This window comes from Protopterus annectens, chromosome 9.part0 (genome assembly GCF_019279795.1).
Source record: "Protopterus annectens isolate FY-2018-M chromosome 9.part0, PAN1.0, whole genome shotgun sequence".
Classification (NCBI taxonomy): Eukaryota; Metazoa; Chordata; order Ceratodontiformes; family Protopteridae; genus Protopterus; species Protopterus annectens.
In genome coordinates this window covers 1,743,882,451-1,743,902,212 of record NC_056743.1, presented here as the reverse complement: position 1 = coordinate 1,743,902,212, position 19,762 = coordinate 1,743,882,451, and the positions used below count along the sequence as shown (strand labels likewise).

Sequence of the window (19,762 nt, the reverse complement as noted above, 5' to 3'; positions counted from 1 at the left end):
CTTTTGTGGGTCAGTCCAAGTTTTGGGGCCGAAAAGCATGGTATGAGGTATAACCTGATAATGCTGGGGTGCTCTCGGGAGCCTTGAACCAGGTTTCTGTTACGGCACGGATATCGATTTTCTCCATGCTAAGGAGAGTTTCGAGTGCGTGCATCTTGAGGTTTAGACTTCTGGCGTTGAGTAGCATTACTCTTAGTTTCTTATCCCTTGTGATACCTATGGAGGTGGGTTTGTCTTTTGAGCCTTGCCTAAAAAAGGCACTATGGGGGTAGCAAGAGCCTTTGCCAATATCCGAAAGCCCAGGGGTGACAGGTGCAGGCCGTCCCTAGCGAAGCATCGTGGCTTGTCGAGCATGTCATCCCAGGCTGACAGGCATTGGATCCCCTTTGAATGACATCAATAATTAAGCCAATTGTTGAAATTGATCATCTTGTCTTCATATTGTGGCATCATTCTTGGTGAGGGTAAGATGCTACTCAAGGTCAGGGTCATACCGGCCTGGGCCACATGCTCAGAGAGCTCCTCTGTCTCTCCATGTAGTCCAGGGAGGTACATCTCAGGTCATTCACACCAGCATGGACAATGAGTCATAGTTGTACTTGCCTTGGAGTGACCTGAGTGCTTGTGTTATGTGGCGGATCCTAGCGCCAGACGGGCAGCTCACCGTGACCTTCTCCTTGTTCAGCCTGGTGAGTGGGACGTCCGTGTGCCTGATGATAGTCACCTATTACAAGTGTATCAGGTGTGTTGTTTAGCCTTAAGGGCTGTGACTGTTCGGCGCACTGGCTTTGTGAGCTATGTGTTGCACGTGTTTTGTTTTGGGGTAGCGGTTGGTTATTGATCTGAATGTAACTGATTTGGTAAGAAAATGTGGTCTTATTTGCAGACTACTAATATTTTGTACTTGTTAAATTCAAAAGAACTCATTTCTGTGTTGTGAAACATTTTGAGACCGTTTCAAGTCTTTTCAGGATATAAAATAAAGGAAGATAAAAGCTGTAGTATTAAAACTATGCACCCATGGACCAGAAGTGCACATACTTTTGCAGATATGACAGTATGAAGTATTCAGGGCTGTGAATTAAAATGTATTCTGTTGTAGCAGATAAGGACATGTAAATGGAAGGTAATGCACAAATTAAGAAACTGGAAGCTCTTAATTAGGGTCTATATTACGACGTCAAAAGAGCGAACACTTTTACATTGACACAGAATAAACAAAGCTCCTAAATCTCAAACAGTCAGAACAGTGATCCCCCCCCCCCGGGGGAAAAAAAATTTGCTGGGCCAATATCGGGACTTTTCCGTTTCCTCCATTGTAGTGTAATCTTGGAGTTGGTATATTTAAGTAGGGGGGTGGGGGGGGCAGATTGTGTGTAGATTTGTGTTTTTGTTGGCCCAGCAATTTTTTCGTTCTGGCAATTCCAGGTTTAGGAGCTTCAGTTATTCTGTGCCAATGTAAGAGGATTCACTCTTGAAGTTTCGACATGGTAATATAGACTCCTTAATTATGGTTAGTAAGATGCAAGCATCAGAAAAGTATAGTCTTCTGTATTGGTTAGGCATGTTTTTATCTGCCAGAGAGAAGGTGCAGATGACCGTAAAGAGTTGAATGACTTCATTTGGAATGGGACATGGGATAAGATTTTTCCCATAGAACAGGGTGATTTAGGTTTACTTCAAGGCCACATAGTCTCCTATACTGTCACTGGCACAACAGGTAGCACACTCGCCGTTGGTGCAGAAGGCTGTGGGTTGTATTCCAACATAATGTAGCACTTTGAGCAAATTTAATCACGCTGCGTATACCACTGGGATAATCAACCCTAAACCTCCCTCTTTATTTACATACTAAACTCTTGTTTTTATTGGGTTTAATCTAGAACCCCATATAAATGAAAAAAAAATGCCTGCTAATTCCTTTTTAAATGCTGTTGGTAACATAAATACACTTGATAAGTGTGCGTTTTTCCCTTCAGTATTGAATTTATCAAATAAAACTTTTTTTCTGAATGATAATTTATATGAATTCTATTTACATCTTTATTTCCAAATTTTATACCTAACGCAGAAATTTCATTCATTGTGAAATATGTACCCCAGGCTTTACTACATCACCTAAACATGTACTTTTCTCTCTATATTTAAAGCTATCCCTATCATCTTTAGACACTCATTTGTGTAAAATGTTACTATTATCCAAAACATTTTTTTTTCAATTATTATAATGTCCTCCTCATAAGTTAATAGAACTGGAATTCTTAACTTCCTTTATTTTGTAATTTATTTCACATACTATCACATTCATAACTAATAAAAAGAGTATACAACTCATTGGACATCCCTGTCTTACACCAGTCTTCATATGTACATCTTAGCTTAACCAGGCATTTAAAAGTATTTTACGTTATTACTAGTATATGCTGACATAGGTAATTTCCTAACTTCCTCACTTATGTTATATTCTTTCATGTTACCCATACAGTTTCATGTCCAGGTGTGTCAAATGCCTTAAGATCTCCTATCATGATTTTCAATTTTCTGTTCATAATGTTATCCACAGTTTCTCTAACTGTCATTAATAATTCTTGACAGCCCTACCCTTTTATACTATGTATGCTGTTTTCCATAATATCTTCCGTTTTAGTTTCAAGTTTCGTCTTTATTATTTCCATAAAGATTTTATTATTATTCGGTACTACTGGGCTCTGGTTTAATTGTCTTCTGTCTTCCTCCATATGAATTTAAGTATTCCACTGCATAATTCTTCATACATAAAACCTTTATTTAACCGTTCATTCACAATCTCTTTAAAAAATAATATATATATATATATATATATATATATATATATATATATATATATTTTTTGCCAATCCCATACATTTTTATACATATCGTACCGTATTCCATCTGGCCTGCAGCCGAATCTGTATTTACTTGTCGTTCTACTTTATCTAGCCCATTTAAAGAAATAGTCTTTTCCAATTTCTTTAGTCTCTTTTTCTGTTAACTTTTTTTTTTTACTTCTGTTTTTATTTCTTCTTTTACATTTTTTATTTCTCTAATTACACTATCATTTTCCTTTACTGATCTAGTTAAGTAACTAAATACTTATCTTTTTCCTTGTAAAATACCTTTGCTTATATAACAATTCTAATATTTTCTTGAGTTTTTTCATATTCTTTTTCTTTGTCAAAAGTACTTTCTACCATTATGTTCTAAATCTTCCAGTACATTATATTTTTCTTTCTGTACTTATCTCACATCATATTGCCACTGTAAATAAAAAAAAAAAAAAAAATTTTTTATATTTTTCCTTAAATATCCACCATACATAGCAAGTTTTATAAAACGTTCTTGTAGTAATATCTTTCCATAATTGTATTACTAATCTCTTTCCTTCATTTCATGCTCTCATTTATCCTTTTTATTCATTTGCATATTTTTATATAGTCCTTGTTTTCTTTTATCTCTAGCCATATTGCAAGATCAGAACATCCTGTTTCAACTACCTCCCCTTTTCCTATAACTAAACCTTCTGATATTATAAAATATTTTATTTCAGTTCTGTACATATCCCTTTTGTAAGTCCATGAATTTTTCTCCCAGAGTTTTAACTTGGCACATCTTACAACTTCTAATATTTTTCTTGTATCATTTCTTTTCTTTTTATGCTTGCTTCTTAAATCAGTCTCCTGCCATTATAATATTCATATTTAGCACTATTTTTATTTATTTTTTTATTTAACATTTGATTACCAGGAAAGTCCAACTTGGAATGAAGCCAATTTCCAGCGGATGCCCAGGAGGAAATGCTCTAGATGCATGTCTTTGTAACGTGTGAGGAAACTGGAGTACCCGACAGAGAAGGCACTTCATCCGAGAATCGAACCAGAGAACCTCTTGCTGTGAGGCGACAATGCTACCATTGCACCACTGTGCCATCTGTACATAGGCTAAAATCTGATTAAATAAGCTTCCTCTTTCTTTATAGTTAGTATAAGTATTTAATGTTCTAATTCTATATACTTGTTTTTCCAATTTGTCTACAATGGTTAATCTTCATATTTTTGATAAAAATTACATCAAATATCTTTAATGTATTTCTACAGAATACGTCCATTCCTGAACATCTCTTATTTCCCAAATTCCAAATTATTTTTCTTCCCCATAGTTTGTAATCTTTTTTCATTTGTTAAAAATGCTGTCTTCTAATCTAATTACATTTACATCACATGTATTACACCACTGAAAAATTCCTGTTATCTCTGTACTCTAATACTCTTCACATTTACAGAAAGCACTCTAAAATTTTAATTCTCCCTTTTCCTTAGATTCATGGTTTTATAAATTCATAACTAATTACTAGGCAGGCCATTGTAAGCCTAACAAATGTCCCTCACTAACACTGTACTTTGAATTTGTGAGTCAAATACCTGTAGTGCTGTCCCAGTCACCAGTGAATGGGCTGACCCACTGGAGAAAGGTTTGACATTTTTCCCAAGAAGAGGGGCTGATGTAGTGGAGACATTGTTACAGTTGAAACGTTTTGTAGAAAACTTGGACTTGCTTTTTTGTTTAGGGGGAACAATTCTGACACATTCTCAGACATGAGAAGACCCAGTACTTTTATTCCACCTATACACCCTCTAATTGGTATTTGTCAAAAACTGTGTGAAAGTGACATCAGAGTCATGAAAAAAAGCTAGAAACGTTCAAGAGACCCATTCTAATTTTTCAAAATGGAAAGAAGAACCAAGTAGCATTAATACTGACAAAAATGTAAGAGTGATGAAACCTGACCAGGATAGTTGTGATTAACTCAAATGATTCCGTTAGCAAAATGTTCTCTTTTTTATTATATACTGATACATGTACAGAAATGTCAAGGAACAAGTGAAATATAGCTCATAAAAATATAAATTTGATGTTAGAAGACCTGTTGTTGAACCAAGAGATTTCTATTGACGAATATAATTTTTTGAAAGTCCCCTGACCTAAGACACCCACCATATTTGGTATCCCAAAAGTTCATAAGGATTTACACACACACACACACACACACACACACACACACACACACACACACACACACACACACACATGTCCCATTGTGGTGGATGCAAGGCATCTATCACACTCCCTCTGGCTAAGTATATTGACCAGAGTATCAAGGGGATACCGGATAAATTTGGTTATTTATATAAGGACTCATGGGATTTTTTATCAAAAATAACTAATGGGATTTACTCTGACCTGTGGTTTGTTACTATCGATGTCTGTGATATGTACTCTGTTACTCCCCATCAAGAAGGACAGGAATTGTTGTTCTGAGCTCGTCAGAAAGCCCAGATTTAACTTTAGCTAAGTTGTCCATACTCAGGTTCTTCATGGAAGTGGTCTTGGAAAATAATTTTCTAACAATGTCTTTCAGCTTTCCCTGGTTAGGGATTGGCACAGCAGATCAGCAGTCCGCAGATTGTTTGGCAGTGGTGTTTTTACTGTGTTGGGTTGCCAGCCAAGTGCCCAACCTTCACAGAAGGCACACATGCAACTACCTCCCTGTCTTTAAAACTCACTCGACCACAGGGAGGACATGCAGACTCCGCACAGAAGGCGTGCCAGACAAGAATCAAACTGGAAAACCTTTTGCTGTGAGGTGACAATGGTAATTTTTGAAAATCAGTTTTTCAGACCCAAGGAGTGGCAGTGGGGGCAATATGTGCCCCTAATTTTGCAAATATTGTTCTTGCCCAATGGGAAAAACATCATGTATTCATTTCCAAATTCAAAGATTCTTTGGTTTTATATGGTAGGTACCTGGATGATATTGTTTTTTGGAGAGAGAGCCTTAGTAGTCTGGATGAATTCTTCCAGTATCTAAATTCAACTACCATTTTTTTAAGGTTTAAAATAGAGGTTCAGGAACAAAAAGTAAACTATTTAGCAATAAATATTTATAAGAACACAGTACTGCGCAGGTTTGAATCAACCTTTTATAGAAAACCAACACACTCTAATTCCCTCCTTTATTATGAAAGGGTTCTCACCTTATACACCAAAAGAAAAAATCCCTTGTGAAGGGGACAGTATGTTAGGGTAGCAGGAATAATCACAGATGAACAAGTGTATGCAAAAGAATGTGAAACTCCAAGGTATGTTAAAGAAGAGGGGTTACCCAGAATCTTTTGTACAAAACATAGTTTCTGAAGCCTCTAGAAAGAGGGAGCGGGGCATGTACAGTTACTTGGGTCTAGTGCAGAACTTACTGCTGTTGGGCATCGGATAAGATTGCAAGAACCAAAGGAACAATTTCAAAGGTCCCGTGATCCTTCCCTGTAATCTACAGTTCGTTGAGATACAGGGTATTGTGAGGAGAAACTAGAATTTATATAAAGTTGACCAGGAATATCTGAATATCATAGGTGACCAGCCTTGTATCATTTATAAAAAAGACAAATTTTAAGACGTTATTCGAACTTACCCATTTAGAAAAATGAGAGTGATGTATGGTAAAGTGTGGAAACCATTCTCTGTGTAAATTTATAGTAGAAGGGGAGAGTTTCAAGATACCAGGACTGGCTATGTTAGGTTAACCACACTCTCCAAACCAAGAACACAGATGGACCTGACAACATCCCAGGCTGCATTTTACACAAACTACAGAATGAACTGGCACCCCACCTAAGCACCAAGTTGAATCATAGCCTCACCTTAGGCTTTGTGCCCACTGAATGGGGCACAGCGACTGTTATCCCACTTCACAAAGGGGGAGCCACCAAGGACCCGGGAACTACCGCTCCATTAGCCTAATGAGCCTGGACTGCAAGCCCATGGAACGTATCATCATGGAACTTGTAAACAAAGACATTGGTAATCTCCAAACTCTGGACCCCAGCCAGTTTGGGTTTGTAAAAGGCAGATTATGTCTCCTAAACCTGATAGACTTCTTTGAAGCAGTCACCAAAGCTGTAGACAAGGGTAAGGTGGTTCACACAGCGTATCTAGATCTCGCCAAGGCTTTTGATACCATCCCCCACTCTGGAATGGTAGGTAAACTCACTAAACTAGGTATAAATCCCTATGTCACAAGATGCATTGCCAACTGGCTCACTGACAGAACCCACACTGTGAAAGTAGCAAACTCCAAATCCGACTTCAGACCAGTGACAAGTGGAGTACCACAGGGTTCAGTCCTGGGTCCTCTCTGTTTGGTATCTACTTTTCTGAAGTACAGGCTAACACAGAAGGTCTTTGGCTAATGAAGTTCACAGATTACTGCAAACTAGGAGCCATAATAGAAACTCCCAGCGATGTGGACATCCTACAAAAGGGCCTCACTGAGACAGATACATCGTGTCAAAGCCATGGCCTCAAGCCCAATGCCAAAAAGTGCATTGTCATCCCCTTTGGTAAAAACTAAGTGTGATAAGAGACCTTGGGACACAGGTGGACAGTATTCTCTCCTTTGATGCCTCGGTAGTCAGGAAATCCTTCTACATGGCACACCTCATCACAAAAGGTTTCTCATCCAGGAAAAAAGAGGTCATTGTTCCCCTCTACTCCTCACTCAGACCCATTATAGAGTACAATGCCCCTTTTGGTATGTACCTCACAAGGCATCTACAACAACTACAAAGGCAACAAAAATACCTCACAAAGAGGATTATTGGCCTCAAACAGATGTCCTATGCAGACAGTCTCAAAAACTCCACCTTTACTTTGTTGCATATCACCTAGACAGATCTCTGCCTAACATACAAAGTTACGTCAAACCCAGAGCTGTTGGACAGGCTTCATTTAAAGAAATCCAAATCCCTTTGAGCTACACACTCTAGGGACCTAAACCTTGTCACCACAATAAACGGAACATGCTGGAGGGATAGATTTCCTGTCCCAGGGACTTCCCATACTCTGGAACAAAACTACCTATTTATATCAAACAAAGCTTCTCATTAGCACTCTTTAAGAAAAATCTTTGATTGGATGGGAAATGGGAAATTCACCCTGGGGATCACCTTTGTGGCTCTGCTCGACAGGGGCACAGGAAAATCATTTTCTTGGGTGGTGAAAGCCAGGGTACCTTTTTGGCTAGGCTTAAATAGGCCCTAGGGCCAATAGCCTAGTACCTACCTATGAACAAAAAGATATGTGTTATTCAGAGGGAGTGGTATACATGGCCAAGTGCCAATTATGTGATTATTACACGGGGAAGATCAAGAAAGCATTTAAGAGTAGGATTTACCAGCACCAATATGATATACATAGCATGAAAAAAATGCATGTAGTAAACATGTAAAAGCACATCTTGGGCATTATTTTAAATACTGCATTATTGATCATGTTGATCTAGGTTCTGCAGGGGGGGGGGGGTCCAAGAGATGATTACTTAAGAGTGCAAAGAACTTAAATGGCACACTATATTAACGCCCCGGAACCACTGGGTTTAATTTGAGAATGTTTTCGCTAGCCAGCTTGTTGAGGCTGAAGTCTGCTTTTTATTTGTAATTATTTTTAGCAAGGTTAACCTTTATACATTGACTCGAATAATCATTACCACAGTAACAGTATGTAATGTGCTCTGGTTTATGCTAGCTGTATGTCCCTGTCATTATGGTTGTGTTTATGCTACTGTTTCATTTTTTATTTTTTTTCTTATTGTTTTGATTTATAATGTGCCTAGATATATTTATACACACATAAATTTTCTGTATATGGACATGGCTGTACTATTTAGAACACAGGTTGGGGGGGGTTTATTCATGATTTTACAAAGTTATTAAAAATAAACTGTGTAGGAATTGCTGTTCAAGTATTTATACTCTAGTCAGTTATATTCTGTTATCTAAACTTGTTCAATTATTAGGGCGTTTAGAGATTTATTGTGTTTTGCACATTTACGGTAGGTGCTTTTAGAGTTTTACCTAAAAGTATTTGGGCTACATATAAAAATTGATAAGTTAAATCAGTTGGGAGGGTGGCCTAATGGTTAAGGTGTTTGCCTTAGAAACACAAGGTGCAGGGTTTGAGTCTCTCACAAGGGATAATTGGCTAAGCATAAAATTGCTCACAAGGGCAGTTAGCTTAGTAAGAATCTATGAATCTATAAAAATACAATGTGTACATTTGTTTTTTTCAAAAAACTGTAAAGGGCTCTTTAAATTGCAGAGAGGGCACATATCAACCTGCTTCTTTGTTAATTTGGCATGTGACTTCGAGTTATGTGCACAATGGCATTTTTTTTTCTGAAGAAGTCCATGTAATTCAGATGAAAGTGCTCATTGTTGTAGAATAAAAAAGATCTTTGTTTCATTTCAGCCTCCTTCTTTTAGGTACCTCTGGACTCTGTGGCTAAGAGCAGTGCTTGATACCTGAAGGAAACAGTTGGGCAGGGATGGACTGTTAATTGCTGGAGAGGTTTTAGCTGCTTGCTGTCCCTTCTCAATGGCAGTAGCCATGTGTTCTGAATTACTGGAACGAAAGGAATGGTGTTCGTCTTTCTCAATTAAAGCAAGTTACTCACACAGCTATGCTTTCAACCGGTGCTGCTTACTAGCCTTTTTTATGTGGCATACCATTAATGAATCTATAACTATAAATAATAAATAGTAGCAAAAGAGCAGGAAAGACAAGGTATAGCTGCTTTCTCATGCCACTGGTCACCCAAACAGCTCTACTGGCTGATTTATTCTCCTGCAGATCAGTACATTTTTAAATCCTTCTTATTCTTTGGAGGCTGGTCTATCCGTATTGCTTCAGTTCCTCACGGTTCACGAGCATTACTACATGTCTGATCTTAACAAGTTCATAGGTGGGTACTAGGCTATCGGCCCAAGGGCTTACGTAAGCCTAGCCACCAAGGTTCCCTGGCTTACGCCACCCAAGAAAGTTATTTTCCTGTGCCACTGTTGAGCAGAAACGCAGAAGTGAACCCCGGGGTGTATTTCCTATTTCCCATCCACTCATCAAGATTTTTCTTGAAGAGTGCTAATGAAGAACTTTGCTTGACATAGATGGGTAGCCTGTTCCAGAGTATGGGAAGTGTCTGGGACAGGAATCTATCCCTCCAGCATTTCCTGTTTATTGTGGTGACAAGGTTTAGGTCCCTACAGTGTGTAGCACTGAGGGATTGGGATTTCTTTAGGTGTAGCATGTCCAACAACTCTGGGTTTGACATAGCTTTTTATGTTAGACAGAGATCACCTCGGAGTAGGCGATATGCTACGGAGTAAAGCTGGAGTTTTTGAGGTGGTCCATGTAGGGCATTTGTTTGAGGCCAGTAATCCTCTTTGTGAGGTACTTCTGTGGCCTTTCCAGCTGCTGCAGATGTCTTGTGAGGTACATTCCAAAAGGGGCGTTGTACTCTATAATGGGTCTAATGAGTGTCAAGTAGAGGGGAACAATGACCTTCTTCTTCTTCTTCTTTTTTTTTTTTTTTTTTTCCTGGATGAGAGAACCCTTTTATGATGAGGTGTGCCATGTATAAGGACTTCCTGACTACTGTGGCGATGTGACTATAAGGAGAGACTACTGTCCACCTGGGTTCCATGGTCTCTTATCACGCATTCGGTGTTAAGTAGACTGCTGCCTATGTGGTAGTTCGTGGGTACAGAGTTTTTACCAAAAGGGATGACGATGCACTTTCTGGCATTGAGCTTGAGGCCATGGCTCTGACACCAGGCATCTGTCTCAGCGAAGCTCTTCTGTAGGATGTCCACATCATTTGGGGACTTGACAATGGCTCCTAGTTTGTAGTCATCTGCAAACTTCGTTAGCCAGAGGCCTTATGTGTTAGCCTGTACTTCAGAGAAGTAGATAACCAAACGGGAGAGGTCCCAGGACGGAACCATGTGGTACTCCACTTGTCACTGCTTTGAGGTCAGATTTGGAGTCTGCAACATTTACAGTGTGGGCTGTGTTAGTGAGCCAGTTGGCAACCCATCTTGTGACGTAGGGATTTATACCTAGTTTAGTGAGTTTAGCTATAATTCCAGAATGGGGGATGGTGTTGAAAGCCTTGGCGAGGTCAAGATAGGCGGTGTGAACCACCTTACCCTCATCTACGGCTTGGGTGACTGCCTCAAAGAAGTCGATCAGGTTCGGGAGGCATGATCTGCCTTTCACAAACCCGAACTGGGTGGGATCGTGAGTTTGGAGGGTACCAATGTTTTTGTTTTGAGTTCCATGATGATACGTTCCATGGCCTTGCAGACCAGGCTCGTCTGGCTAATAGGTCGATAGTTCCCGGGATCAGTGGTGGCTTCCCCTTTGTGGAGTGGGATAGCTGTTGCTGTGCACCATTCAGTGGGCACAAAGCCTGATGCGAGGCTATTATTGAACATGGTGCTTAAGTGGGGAGCCAGTTCATTCTGAAGTTCATGTAAAACGCAGCTTGGGATGTTGTCTGGTCCCATGGATGCTGTGTTTTTGGCTTTGGAGAGTGCAGCTTTTACCTGCGTAGTTGTGATTACAGAGACTGTGCATTCTTTCTGTATAGATATGGGCCCTTTAGGGGGTGAAAGGGGGGGGTAAAGTTAGCACTGAACCTATCTGCCAGGATGTTGGCAATATCAGTTGGTTCTGTAATTTTCTTGCCCTGTGCTGTAACTCAGAGCAGATCTAGGCTTTGCCATTGAGATTCTTGACATAGCTATGGAATGCTTTGTGGTTGTCCTTGGAATTAGTGGCAATTTTGTTTTCATAGCTAGCTTTGGAGGATCTTGTAAGGGATCTCAGCTTCTTACTGAGGCTGACCAGGGAGCTCCTCCACTCATGGAATTTTACTCTCTTTTGCAACAGTTATCTTCTGTTGCACAGTTTGTTCATGGCGGGGACCACTAGATTGGCTTCCTTTTTTTTGGAGGATAGTATCTTGGTTCTGTTTGAGATAGCACGATCCATGCACTCGTGTAAGTGCTTATAGAGTGCATTTGTGTAGGATTCAGCAGTTGTAACTGTATTGTCCATCTGCATAGGTGTTATGAAGTTCACCACTTCTGTCTTAAGAAGCATGAAGTTGGCTTTGGAGAAATGTTTTACTGTGTTTTCCTTTAATGGGGGGTGGGGGCGGGATGTGGATATCAAGGGTGATTAGCTTATGGTCAGATCGGACCAACGAGGAGTTGACTTCAGGTGTGGAACACCGGTCACTCATGTTGGTAATGACTAGGTCTAGGATATTGTTGCCCCTGGTGGGGGTGTGGATAAGTTGATCCAGGACATTGGAGTTTATGAATTCCAGAAAGCATTGAACTAAGGAATTGGTACACAAGTAGTTTTCCCAGTTAATGGTGGGGTAGTTGAAGTCGCCCATTATTAGGGTGTTTGGTTGAACCCCAATAATTTCCAGTAGTTCAAGAAATGAGGAGTGGGAATCCTGGGGCATGGTGGAGGATCTGTAGCAAGCTACAATTTGGATTGCAGTTTTGCTGCACTTGGATAACCTCTGATGCATTATGCTGAGCAACTAGCCTGGAGGTGTGGATATCCTTGATGAATATGGACACCCCTCAGCCTTTGGTGTTTCGGTCCAGGTTACATGGCCGAAAAGTGTGGTATGAGTTATAGCCTGGTAGAGAAGGGGTGCGCTCTCAAGCCTTGAACCAGGTCTCAAGTCACTGCAAAGATATCGATATTCTCCATTTTAAGGAGTGCCTCGAGTGAGTGCATTTTGAGATTGTCTTCTAGCATTGAGTAGCATTACCCTCAGTTTTTGCTTGCCTGTTCCTGTTATGGTGGTGAATTTGTTATTTGAACCTTACCTAAAAAAGGCACTATAGGGGCAGCAAGAGCCTTAGCCAGTATCTGGAATCCCAAGGGCGACCGGTGCAGGCCATCTGTGGCAAAGCATCGTGGTCTTGTCAACCATGTCATCCCAAAGAGACAAATACTGGATCCCCTTAGAATGACCCCAGAAGCTTAGCCGATTGAAGTCAATCATTTTGTCCTTGTATGGCGGTATCCTTCTGGGCAATGGCAAAATGCTACTCAGGGCTAGGGTCATACCTGCCTGGGCTACAAGATCGGAGAGCTCTTCAATGTCTCTCTTGATGTAGTCCAGGGATGTACGTCTCAGGTAATTCACACCAACATGGACAATGACAGTGTCATATTTGTACTTGTTGTGGAGTGCATGGGTTATGTGGCGGATCTTGGCACCCGACAGGCAGCTGACAGTAACCTTCTCCATGTTTAGCCTGGTGAGTGGGACATCAGTGTGCCTGACTATAAAGTCACCTATGACTAGTGTGTTGGGTACATTGTTTTGCCTTATTGGCTGTGGTTGAGTGGCACACTGAGTCTGTGGGCTATGTGTCATTTGGGTTGTGTTGGGGGATGGAGGTTGCTTGCGTTGCTGCTTTGGAGGTCCCTGCTGCTTGGACAGATTATTATTGAGAGCTTCCGCAAATGTTTTTGTGTTACTATGTGTGGATTTTGGTGGTGTAGATTTAGTGAAACTATGTGATGAGTGTGGTGTGGTGCAAATGTTTACCTTCTCCTCATGACTGTCAAGTTCAGTTTTGGTTGGAGTGTACTTTACCTCCAGTTTGGCTAGATAAGTGCATCTCTCACAGGTTGTAGTGTTGGGTGGTAGGAGGAGAGGGTTGTCTGTGTACATGAGGCAATTTCTACATTCCCTCAAGCTTCCCAGATTCATCAGATAGACAGGAGAGAACGCTGGGAGCTGACCCTTGGACATGCCTGAATAAAAAACTTTTTCTCTAGATAAGTGAGGAAAGGGAGTACAAGAGCTGTTTTTTCTCTAAGCAAGTGAGAAAAGTAAGTATAAAAACTGTTTTCCTCCAGGTAATGAGTAAGATTGAGTGCTATAGTAATTAGTAGCTTATTTAATGCTTACAAGTGCTGAGCATGAATAAGCAAATTTAAGTGCCAAAACTAAGAATCTGTATCTGCACTAGACTAGTTACAGGACAGAAACAAGTGCAAATGCAGGCTTTCAAATCAGAAAGTTGAGAGAGATGGAAGAGATTGCCCAAACAGATTTCTGGGCCAGAACTACTCCTTATGAGGTAGACAGGTTACCTAGTGCTTACTACTCCCACTGATAAGCTAGAGGGCTTCCCTCCAACACAGGCTTGGGGGGCTCAGAAGCTTACGTACAGTCCTGGATACAGCAAATCTGTATCTGGAACACTAGTTACAGGAAAGGTAGGAAACAGGCTTACAGTTTTTTTTTTTCAGAAAAGTAGCAAAAACAGTAGTAAAAATAATTTGCATGCAGTGCAAGCTAGCACACTTGAGTATGTAGCAATATTAGGCCAAACACAGTTTAAAAATGCAGTTAAATTAAAAAGGACTAAAAGCAAGTGTAGAAATAGTTTATTGGGTAGAATGTGGTAAAAGAGATGGGATGGGGGGAGTGTCCCAGATCAAATCTACAGTGGGGCGGGCAACTGCAAAAGCCACCAAATTTAAACTACAAACCAGAAATAGGGAGGATGGTGGAACAAAACAGTTTCAACAGTGATCTAAGCAACAACTAACAGTACAAACTCTAAAACCAAAAAAATATACTCAGCTCTGTATATTTGCAGATCATTTTCTCAGAATAGTGAGACAGTTTCAACAGAGATCTAAGCAACAATTAACAAACTCTCTATAACCAAAAAAAAGATACTCTGCTCTGTATATTTGCAGATAGTCTGGAAAGCAGTCTCTGAGAACACAGGTTCCAGCAATTAAATGCAGGCTGTTACTAACTTGTCAAATTAAGTGATCCTTGAGTTAGATAACACACAAGCTGTAAAAAACAGTTATAATAACATAATACCCATGGTGCTAAAACGGCTATTGTAGTGCCATACAATACTACTAAAAATATATACTCTACAATAACCTATGCAAAATAAACCTTGATTTATAATCTAAAACGTACATAATCAAATATAAATAGCATAACTTTCATAAGTTTATTTGACAACAAAATCACCTAACCAATCGGGGGCAAAAACATATAAAACAAGGGACCTATGTTAGTGGTTTGTACTATATTTAAATGTTTGTTTTATTAGTTGATAAGATGTGAAGAGGCGTCAGATGCAAAAGTGCTCATCTTGTACAATAAATTATTTACGGAAGCTCTCTTTGTGCCAGGGTTTCCTCTCCTTTTTTGGATATAGGTAGATTAGTTTTATTCTTTTGTGCCCTTTGAATGTCAGGACGTGCTCTCACTCTTCCACACTCCTAAATTGGATTAAGTGGGTTATCAGAAATTGAATTGTTTGTAAACACTGAATCACCTGTGTGTGGCACTAAAGTACTTAAGATCTATGTGCAGCAGTTGTAAAACAAGTAATTATCAGGGGGCAGGAAAAATTCAAAAGTCAGAAATTTTCAGTTCTGCCCTGCCTCGTATCACTGGACTGCTTTCATAAGGCTTGGCAAACTAGCTTGGGGGGAAAGGGCCACAGGATTATGTTTTTACTATGTGGCAGTGGTACTTCCAGTTGTTGTTAGATTGGTACCTGATTTAATGAACCACGTGGATGTTAGTCAGGCTTCCATATTTAGTCTCATCTTTCAGAAAATTTGTATTGTTCCTTCAAAAATATCTAATCTTCTATGTGTATTCTTTATTACAAGAATCATTATGTGAAACCTCTCTATGAATACTTAGCAAAGTGTAGGAAAATGAACAGTATATTCAACTCTGTCGTTTAATATTTATTTTTTTTTCCTGAGAAATATTAACAGAGTTTTTCCCAAGGTTTGTTTTGGTAGCAGAGAAGTTTTACTGAGTAAACAGTTTGGTGAATGTGACTTTAATGGCTATGTTCAGTATAAATCCATCTCATTTTTCAGGCAGCTTTTGCTGTATACTTATATTAGTGTTGATTAAAATACTTCAGTAAAGTAAACTGAACTCGTTTTGTTTTGTTTTGTGCACAGGCATGTGGTTCAGGAGTCTTTTGCATGATTACACAGAGGCATGCCGGGACATTGCTACCGGAGCAAAAGAACGTCCAGGGAAAGCTGCTGTTTATATTTCTTTACTTGCAGGTGCTGCTGTGTGCAGTCACAAAACTCCGTCTGAAGCATCCTTTGAAGAGACTTTACTGGAGGCCTCTAATGTGCTGCTGCTTTTGTCTCCTTGGATACGGAATGGCCAGTCAGATAGTCATGTCCAGCTCATGATGAAACTGAGAAATCAAGGAAGACTGAAACACCAAGGCCTGGTGTTCTTCTCTTTAATGTATGAAGCCTCCTATGATACTGACTGCAATATCTACAAAGCACAGTGTCCCTATTTAAAGCCTCGTTTGTTAAATTTTCCCAGCAGGGTTTTGGATGTAGGATTTTTGGGGCACTGGTGGATCTTTAATTTCAAAATGAGACACTTTGATATCAATGAGGAGGAATTTAATCATTTGCCTCCCCACCTCAACAAAATCTCCCCAGAAGACCTTCATTCAGTCAAAAATGAACGACTGTATGATGAGAAGTATAAACCAGTGTCCCTTACTAAAGAACAGCTTTAGGGGACCTCCAAAGTGGAGGCACAGACAGCAGGCCATGCAAAATCAGAACTTGTTTTTTTTTTAATTACTGACTCAGATCAGGTTTTGCAGTAATTTTGAAGTGCTGATTGATGGTGTTCCTATGACATGACTGTATTAATTTCAGTATACGGTGTAGTGCAATCTAGTCAGAATAGAATGTGTTGTATCTCAGTTCGTGATCATTGTGATTCAGAATTTCATGAAGAATCAGTTGGATAGGTGAAGTAAAGAATATGGATATGCTAGCTCATTTCCATGTCAAGAGGAGGGTATGTTCATGTTGCATTGTTTTCTGTTGTGATTAAATGCACTGTATGAGAGTTTGAAATACCACTGTTTGCAAGAAGTAGTTAAAGATTTTTCCTGGGAGCAAATTCTGACTTTCCGAATCTGTTTGCCAAATTTACCATAGTGGTTACCACTTTTAAGAGTTTATTTGGCAGTAATACCTCTCAACTGTCCAGATTTTTGGCTCGTATTTTTGGTCTGTTCCTCATAAAATTTGTGGTTTTCTGGCAAATCACTCGGATTATCTGAGGATTAAAGTCACTAAATAATTACCTATATTTGAGTTTGACTTCATATCCTTCAGAAAATGTATGTTAAAACAAACCCTGTTACTCTAGCAACTAAGTTTATAAGAGCAATATTTAAAATGTGCCCGTTTTTGGGCCTTTGTCCCCCCCATTTTGTCAGGCTTTGTCCAGATTTCTTGCACTAGGAGGTTGAGAGGTATGGTGGCAGTGGTAAACAAAATGAATGAATTTTTTTTGGGGGGGTGGTGGTGCTTGTTTTACTAGCTTTAATTCAAAACATTGATGTATCTCTCAGTCTTTTTAATTTTTTACTCCCATGACTGCTGTTGCTGTATGCTTCCTGACTGCTACAAAAATAACTTGGTATGAATTAATTTTGTGTTTTAAAAAATGCATTTGTTTCCACTGACTTGTAAGTGTTCTGCGGTTATAAAACATTTGCTGTAAAAGCAATGAAGGCATTTCACTAAAACTGGTATCAACAGTGTAATAATGTTTAGTCAAAATAGGAAAAAAATAACTGTTGAAGTAAGCTTTCCAAATATACGCAAATTTATTCTTAAGTACCATTTCTGAAAGTGTCATAAAGCAGTCCTGCAGATATAGTGTTCAGTAACCTTTGAAAATTCATAATACAAAATTAATTATTGTAAATAAAAAAAATATTTATTATAAAGTAAAATGTGTAGTACAGCATAGCAGCCTGAGTCTCTAACTTCCACATTGATATGATTTGGACATAGTTCAGAGTGAGATAGTATTTCCAAAATGTCTGTCTGGAATTTTAAGGTCTTGTCACTATTTCAAAATAGCTTCTAGAATGTCCCAACTCCACACCTCATCTCATTAAGGTGATACTTTTGTTTTTTGTAATCCCTTGTTGTTGTACAGGACACTGTGAACATAATTAGAAGTAACGGCAAAGTTATTTAAGTTATCTAAAAAAGTGCTAGCAGAAAACCTACTCTGAACATTGGTAGTTCTGGATTTTTCTTCCCTTCCTCCACATCCATAATCAGTACTCAATGCTCTGTTACTTCCATGCTTCATAGTAATAAAACCTTAAAATGCACGTGTGTCTGTCTTGTACACAAGTTCAAGCTAGTTTCCTCTTCTTGCCTAATTTTTGCCTTAATTAATAAATAACTAAGTAGACAAGGAAATAAAAGGATAAAAAAAAAACATTAAAGTGTCCCTGAACAGTTTGGGACTTGCTTCATGCTCCACAGCATGTGGTGCCTACAGCTGGGCAGTGTTTTCCAAGCCCCCCGTTATTCCATTTTCTTTTGGCTGTGCATTAATTAATCCACTCCTAAATCTGTGATTTTTATTTAGATTGATGTGATTTTTGTTGACACTGATGTTTGGCCAACTTTACCCTCCTGACATCACTGCACAAAATGTGCGTGGCTGAATCCATAGGTTGTAATGGACTAACACTGTGCACGTGTGGAGATCCATCTGGTAAAATTTGAGGTATTCTCGCCAAGGGATGTATGACACCTTTTATTGAAGAATGGCAAATGGCACAAAAAATGTAGAGGGGAAGAGTTAGTCAGCAGATGTCACTGTGCTCATCTCAACTGTTCAGGGACACCATTACAGCTCCCCGTCTGACTTTGCATGTCCACCATCTGTGTCCCTGGCTTCACAGGCTTATAGCTGAAGTACTGTCATATTATGGAGGAAGACTCACTGTTCAACAAGGAAACTAAAATGAAACACACTGGTTTCTGAAAATGTGTAATTCACATTTTATAGCATATTTTTGCACTATTAATGGTGGATATTTGTTTTAGAGAATTACCTCTTTAAAAAGGTGTCTGCCAATAGGTAATCCAGAGGATAGTTTTACACAAGAACTGAAGATTTTTTTCTGTTATGAAGTATGGTGCGATTGTGTAATGAGACCAGAGTGTAAAATAAGTCCTATAGATCCATAAATTAGTGACCACTTGTATTTTATAAATGCAGGATAAAGCATCACTAGGATCAGAAACTGATTTATTTTTTCATCTTATGATGATGCTCTGCAGTTTGTGTCCCTGCAGCACTGTAAGCAGTTCATTTTTGTTGCCCAGGGTGATTTGATTGGATTGTTTACCAACTTTATTTTGTTTTTGCTTTTTTGTTTGCTTGTTTTTTTTAGTTATGCTTTCTCTTTCCCACAATGCAGTTTGTGTCCTCACAAGATGAAATGATGATGTTCCACTGTGCTCCTTTTGACTCTTATTTTTTTTTCCCCCATTACTTTATCCTTGCAATACTTCAAATTGCTGCTTACTTTCATAGTGACGCTATTTCCAGTGACTCTCATGGGTTTGTATTCTTGGCCTTATTTCACAGATGGCATAATGATTGTTACATAAAACTTTCCTTTTTAAGACAAAAATATTTTACTAATTCTTACCCTTTTGTTGAGTGGTATTCAATTTACACCTGTCCATTCTTGGCTGATGAAACAGTTGTGACAACAGAGCTGCCTTATTTTTAGACAGTAAGCTTGCCACTTCGACAGGGAAGGGTAATATAATGGAAAGAAGCCAAGAAAACATTAGGACTGCAGGCCAGAGACTGCTCTCCTATCAGGGATTGATATCCGAGTATATGCAAACAGAAAGGGATAGGGGAATCCTAAGTGAAAGACCTGCTCTGGTACAGTTTTTAGTTGAATCTAGAACAGAACCTGCTGTGTTTTTTTTT

At 39.2% G+C, this 19,762-nt stretch overlaps 1 protein-coding gene across 1 annotated transcript in view; it reads left to right on the top strand.

The window, feature by feature from the left end:
- Positions 1 to 16,853, top strand: part of TIMM29 (translocase of inner mitochondrial membrane 29) — a 34,581-nt gene extending 17,728 nt beyond the window's left edge. The window contains exon 2 of the mRNA XM_044084594.1: positions 15,913 to 16,853. Within this exon, the coding sequence (XP_043940529.1) occupies positions 15,913 to 16,502 (590 nt within the window). The 3' untranslated portion in view covers positions 16,503 to 16,853. The remainder of the gene's footprint in view (positions 1 to 15,912) is intronic.
- The last annotated feature ends 2,909 nt before the right edge of the window (positions 16,854 to 19,762 follow it).